At 47.5% G+C, this 5,355-nt stretch overlaps 1 protein-coding gene across 1 annotated transcript in view; it reads left to right on the forward strand.

Moving 5' to 3' along the window:
- Positions 1–345: 345 nt before the first annotated feature.
- The window catches only part of Arg2 (arginase 2), a 26,029-nt gene continuing 21,019 nt past the window's right edge, over positions 346–5,355 (forward strand). Inside the window, exons 1-2 of the mRNA XM_021201693.1 lie at positions 346–528; positions 1,369–1,441. Coding sequence (XP_021057352.1) covers positions 418–528; positions 1,369–1,441 — 184 coding nt within the window. The 5' untranslated portion in view covers positions 346–417. The remainder of the gene's footprint in view (positions 529–1,368; positions 1,442–5,355) is intronic.

A 5,355-nucleotide genomic window follows, 5' to 3' on the forward strand; every position in this document is an offset into this window, starting at 1 on the left:
TTCAGCTGATAGCACCTGGGGCGGGTACATGTGTCAGGTTCCCAAGTTCCCCTGAGGTCTCCAACCTGGCAGGGACGCTGCTTCCCGGGAAACCACACAGGTGCCACTCTGATCAGCGGCTTTATGGAATCCGCCTTGGTGGCTTAGGCATGGGGGTGGGGGTGGGGGTGGGGGCGTGTCCAGGGAAAGAGAGGACTGGTCCACTGGTGACTCAACAGAGGGCGTGTCCCAGGCCCTGGAGAGCTGTGGTCCTCCGAGAAGGTGCGCCGGGGGCTGGTTGGAGGCGTGTCCGAGAGATGCTGACGTCACAGGGCGGAGCGCTCGCCTAGTGAAGCAGCAAAGCTGTGGGAGGTTGCACTCACTCGAGGTCCTGAGTTGCACGGAGCCACTTCTAGGGTGATCCCCTCCCTGCCAATCATGTTCCTGAGAAGCAGCGCCTCCCGTCTCCTCCACGGGCAAATTCCTTGCGTCCTGACGAGATTCGTCCACTCTGTAGCTATAGTCGGAGCCCCTTTCTCTCGGGGACAGGTGAGAGCTGCGACCGGAGCTGACGGGACACTAAGCCTAGAGAGTTTCGTGGGGCCGGGAGGGAGGAGGGGGGGAAAACATGGGGAAGAGCTCGCGGGATCCCATGGCGAGTACCTGGAGCGCACGTGGGATTTTCCCGGACCCAGATGGAGATGAGGGACTGATGGAAGGCAAGGGGTGAGAGAGGGCACTGGGCATCGAGAGGGAAGTGGGCATCGAGAAGGCGAGCATCTGCGGCCTCCAGGACGACGGAGAGGTGGGTATTTCCAGCTTGGGGTGATGAAAGGAAGGAAAAGAGAGAGGATTCCATGGAGGAGCTGGAGAAGGCAAAACCGGGATCGTTGAGAAATTGTTAGAGAGGTTAGAGACTGTGACCGGAGATTAAGGCAGGCTTCAGGTTCTATTCTTGCAGAAAGAGCATTAACCTGGAAAGAAATTGATGCAGGTCTCTGCAGCTGCGGGAGAGCCGGAGGGGCTTTGTTCTGCCTTCAATGAAAGAAACCTGCTGTCGCGGAGGGCGCACTCACTGATGGGGAAGCTAGGTGCTGGGTTCTGCCAGATACACACCGTCAGGGACCGCATCGTAGCTCACTGAGCCCTTTCCCAATCCATCTGGCTCTCAGTGAGGGACTCAGAAGGTTGATTTGCTTTCAAGAACGAAATTTTCCCTCCTCCATCCATTAAGCATTCAGTGAACCGATCAGCCTTCTACAGTAGAAGTTTTGGTGCTGTGAAAGGGTTGCAGAGGAGTCTGTTAGGAGCTCAGGGTAGCAGCAGTCAAAGTGTTTCTGCTCCTTTCCTCACCTTCTCTTACGTCTGTGGGGTTTGTATGATTCACAGAAAAAAAAAGGAGTGGAATATGGTCCAGCTGCCATTCGAGAAGCTGGCTTGCTGAAGAGGCTCTCCAGGTTGGGTAAGTGGTTGGATTTCCATGTTTGTTCGGGAAGGGGGAAAAAAAAACCTGTTCAGAATCTCATCTCTTCTATCCTGATGCTGTGCTAGCAGCTTGGCACCTGTAAGTAGTTTGTTCCCATCTGATATCCTTTGGATTCCTTCTGCAGATAAACATCTATCGGGGAATCTTTAGAGGAAGTCTTCTTGCAAATAGTGTTAGGGAAGTGAAGCAGAGCAAAGTAGGTCCTAGAACAAACCCTCAGTGTACCGCATGTGCAGGGAAGGTTGCTAGCTCTCTCCAGTGCTAACTGCTCAGTTAACCTTTCCTGGTTACAAGGTAGCTTTCCTAACTGAGACTTGAGCCGAGCCTGAGTCATCCACCACACACGTTGCCTCTTTCCAAACCATTTCCTCTCCAAGACTAACGGGTTTGTATTATTGTAACCCTGATGTAGATTTTTTTTTTCAAAACTATCTAATTATGAAATCACTTGGGTGACTTGTTCAAAGCAGTTCTAACCTCCTCCATGGAAGAGTTCTGACTCCTTGCAGATGAGGTAAGAGCTAGATAGATCTGTGCATTTTTACAGGCATTCCTTGACGTCAGATTTGCAATTTTCTGTGTTGTAATTAAGGTAGTGTTTAGACTTTTAGGACAAGAAGTAAATCAGACTCAGAGATAAACACCATGTCTACAGTAGTGGGGAACTGTTAGTACCAAGGCATCACATTTCAATACTTGTTTGGCGGCTGACCCAAATACGTCTAGCATGTCCCCAGTTGTCACAAGGACCATTCGCGAATCGTTTCTGGTGCTGTGAATACAATTTATACAGTTGATAGAAAGCTTTGGTGACAGGAATGCAGAATCTGAGTGAACTACAGACGTCAGCTCTTACTCTGAAACAGTTGCTGATCATGAGGCCATTCCAAGGGACCTCATCCTTCAGAATCAGGAATAATGAAATTATCTAATGTGTCCCTTTTATGCAGGGCCATGATAGGGAACAAAGACAAATGAAAGTTAATCACAAACATCAAGTTGGTGAACCAGTGAGTGTGTTGAGATGGCATACAAGGGAACGGGTGAGGGGCTACATTACTGAGAGCCTACCCCAGCTCAAGTATTGAAACAACTGTAGTGGCCTGAACACTTTCAAATTAGCCTGGGTCAAATGTCCAAGGAGGGGGTGGCCTTTCATAAGGTAGAGATTGTGATGTCTTTGGAATGGCTTGAGTAACTAGATTATGGGTGACTGTGTGAAATGGAAAATAAGAAAAGATAGCAAGAAAAGCAGATTTTTGTTGTTGTTTGAGACATAGTTTCTCTATGTATCCCTGGCTGGTCTACAACTTGCTATGGAGACCAGGTTGGCATTGAACCCGAAGAGACACAATTGCCTCTCCCTCCAAAGTGCTGGGATTAAAGGTGTGTGCCACCGAGCCTAGCTGAAACGCAGATTTGAAGATGAAATAAAGGTGGTTTTGAACATGATAGGCTTGAGATACCTGTGAAAAGAAGATGAGGTACTAGAACAAGGGTAGAGAAGCAAGCATGGCTTTCTAGAGGAAGGTCATAGTTGGGGCAGAACTGTAAGAAGGGGAGGAGGTTTAAGAGATAACAGCAGTTAAGAGCGCTGGCTGCTTTTGTAGAGGACCCAGGTTTGGTTACCAGCACCCACATGGATGCTCACAACTGTGGTTGTAGGGCATCTGGTGCCCTCTTCTGATCTCCATGGGCACCAGGCATGCGCATAGTACACATACATACGAGAGACTCCTGGTAGGGATAGGGGCCATGGTTATCTAATAAAGGTGGAGAATTTCCAAGATGGCCAACTTCTACCTCACTCTCCTCACTTGAGACAAAAGCCTGGCAGCTTACAACACGTGCCTTGTAGGCTTTTATCTCCCGCCAGCAGGCACCCTGCTGACAGGCTGGCTCAATAAGTTCAAAGCCAGTCACACAACAGTTGCTTGCAGGTCAGCCATCCTCTCTTTCTATAAACTGACTAACTCTTCAGAGACTTGGAAACCCTAGCCCTCCAGAAGAGAATGGATATTTCTGGTCTTTTTAGATGGTCGTCTTCTCTGTGCCTCTGTTGTATGTATGCACTTCCTCACCCCCAATAATCTCCTTCCTTCTACTGCTGATGGTGTCTGTTCCCGTTGGTGGCGGTTGACACTGCTCTGCTGAGACCAACCTGTTGTACTCAAGATTTTTCCTGGTTCTTAAATTCTTTAGCTGACAGAAAACAATCCCAGGCAAGACCCCTAAACTGTAACCATACCCACGCACATACATGCAGATATGCTCACATACATACATAAAATGTGACTGTCACCTGGGTCTGCCGTAATGGACAAGTGCCTGAGACACATCAGTTGGAGGTTTTGAGGATTAAAGGATCTCTCAGGAAGAGGACCAGTCAAGGGGAAGAGGAGGCCAGGAGAGAGTGAAGTGTTGTCCCAGAGGAGGAGAACATTTCGGGGGTGGGGGGAGGAAGCAGCTTTATAAGAAACCCAGCAAAATAAAAGGCAGGCAGATCCCTGGGCATGAGCGTGGAAGTTTCAGTGAAATGGTGGGAGGCAGCCAGGCTGAGCCATCACTGTCATACAGTGCACCTCGCCCCGCCCACCCCGCCCGCCCGCCTGCCTCCTGAGGTTCTTTTAATCTCTGAAAGCAAATGCAGACTTAGAATTCCTGGGTCTCCATTCTCAGCCTTAAAATCTCTAATGTCTAAACGACTACCTCAGGCTCTCTATCAGCAGTTTCTTGCATTAGCAAAACGGATTTCTCTTCTGCTATCTGAAGAAGTGCCAAGTGAATTCAAGAAAAGGAATGTCCTAGGAAAAATAATGTGAGCTTTGTGATGAGGGACCAGAGAATCCCCAAGTGGCTTCTTGAGTTCCAGCACTGCTCAGTTCTTTTGTACTGCAGCCTCGGGAACGTGTGGCTTCTTCACTATCACAGCTGAGTCACATGACCACAATTCCAAAGTGAGACCTCAAAGTGGTAATTTAGGCTTGCTGCTGTCTCTAAGCATAGAATACTCTTTCTACTTGTAATGGCAAAGAGGGCGGATCTCCGCGGTGCTCAGAGCTTCAGTGGTTCTGGAGCAGATTAAGCCTTGACGCCTTGACACAGCTGTGGCTATTCGTCTCTCAGGTTCTTCAGTTTCCACATTATACCTTGTTTTTTTTTTATTGCAGCTAAAGCTGTGGCCATTTGACCTAGGTTCTACCAAGGGAAGCATGCATAGCAAATTTTGATTTGAAATTCCAGAAGGGACTGTGACGATACCTTCACTGGATCATTCTGTATTGCCTGTGTCATTATAACTGGCAAGCCATTTAAACTAGACTTTTTTTTTTTTTTTTAGTCGGTGTCTTACTGTATAACCCTGGTGTTGGGACCTCCAGGGTGGCCTCAGACTTACAGCAATCCTCTGCCTTTGCCTCCCTAGCCCTAGGCTTACATGTAGGTCAGCATGTAGTTCAGCGTCACCATGCCTAGCGTTAGATTCTTAAAGATTCTCTTTAATGATTTTAGGAAAGTCTCAGACTCGTAAGTTGTTTTTCTGCTTAGGCAGGTTTCTGTGGTTTGTCATTAATAAGCTACTTTATAAGCAGCAGTGAGAAACAGTGGACTGTGAAGAACTTGATTGCGAATTTTGATTATCTGCTTCCCTCCCCTTTTACACAATCTGGGTTTGGTCTTGTCCTGTTTTTTTGTTTGTTTTTTTCCTTTTAATTATTTTATTAGATATTTTCTTCATTTTTGTCCTTTTTTTTTTTTTTTTTTTTTTTTTTTGTCATTTATCCCTTGGTTTCCATTGCCTTTAATCTTGGAGTGGGTCTTAATTCTTTTGTATTTCAGCAACTTCCTGTTGGTGGTGCTCTGATTTTTGAACTGTCACATTTCTTAATGTG

This window comes from Mus pahari, chromosome 7 (assembly GCF_900095145.1).
Source record: "Mus pahari chromosome 7, PAHARI_EIJ_v1.1, whole genome shotgun sequence".
In the NCBI taxonomy this organism is placed as follows: Eukaryota; Metazoa; Chordata; class Mammalia; order Rodentia; family Muridae; genus Mus; species Mus pahari.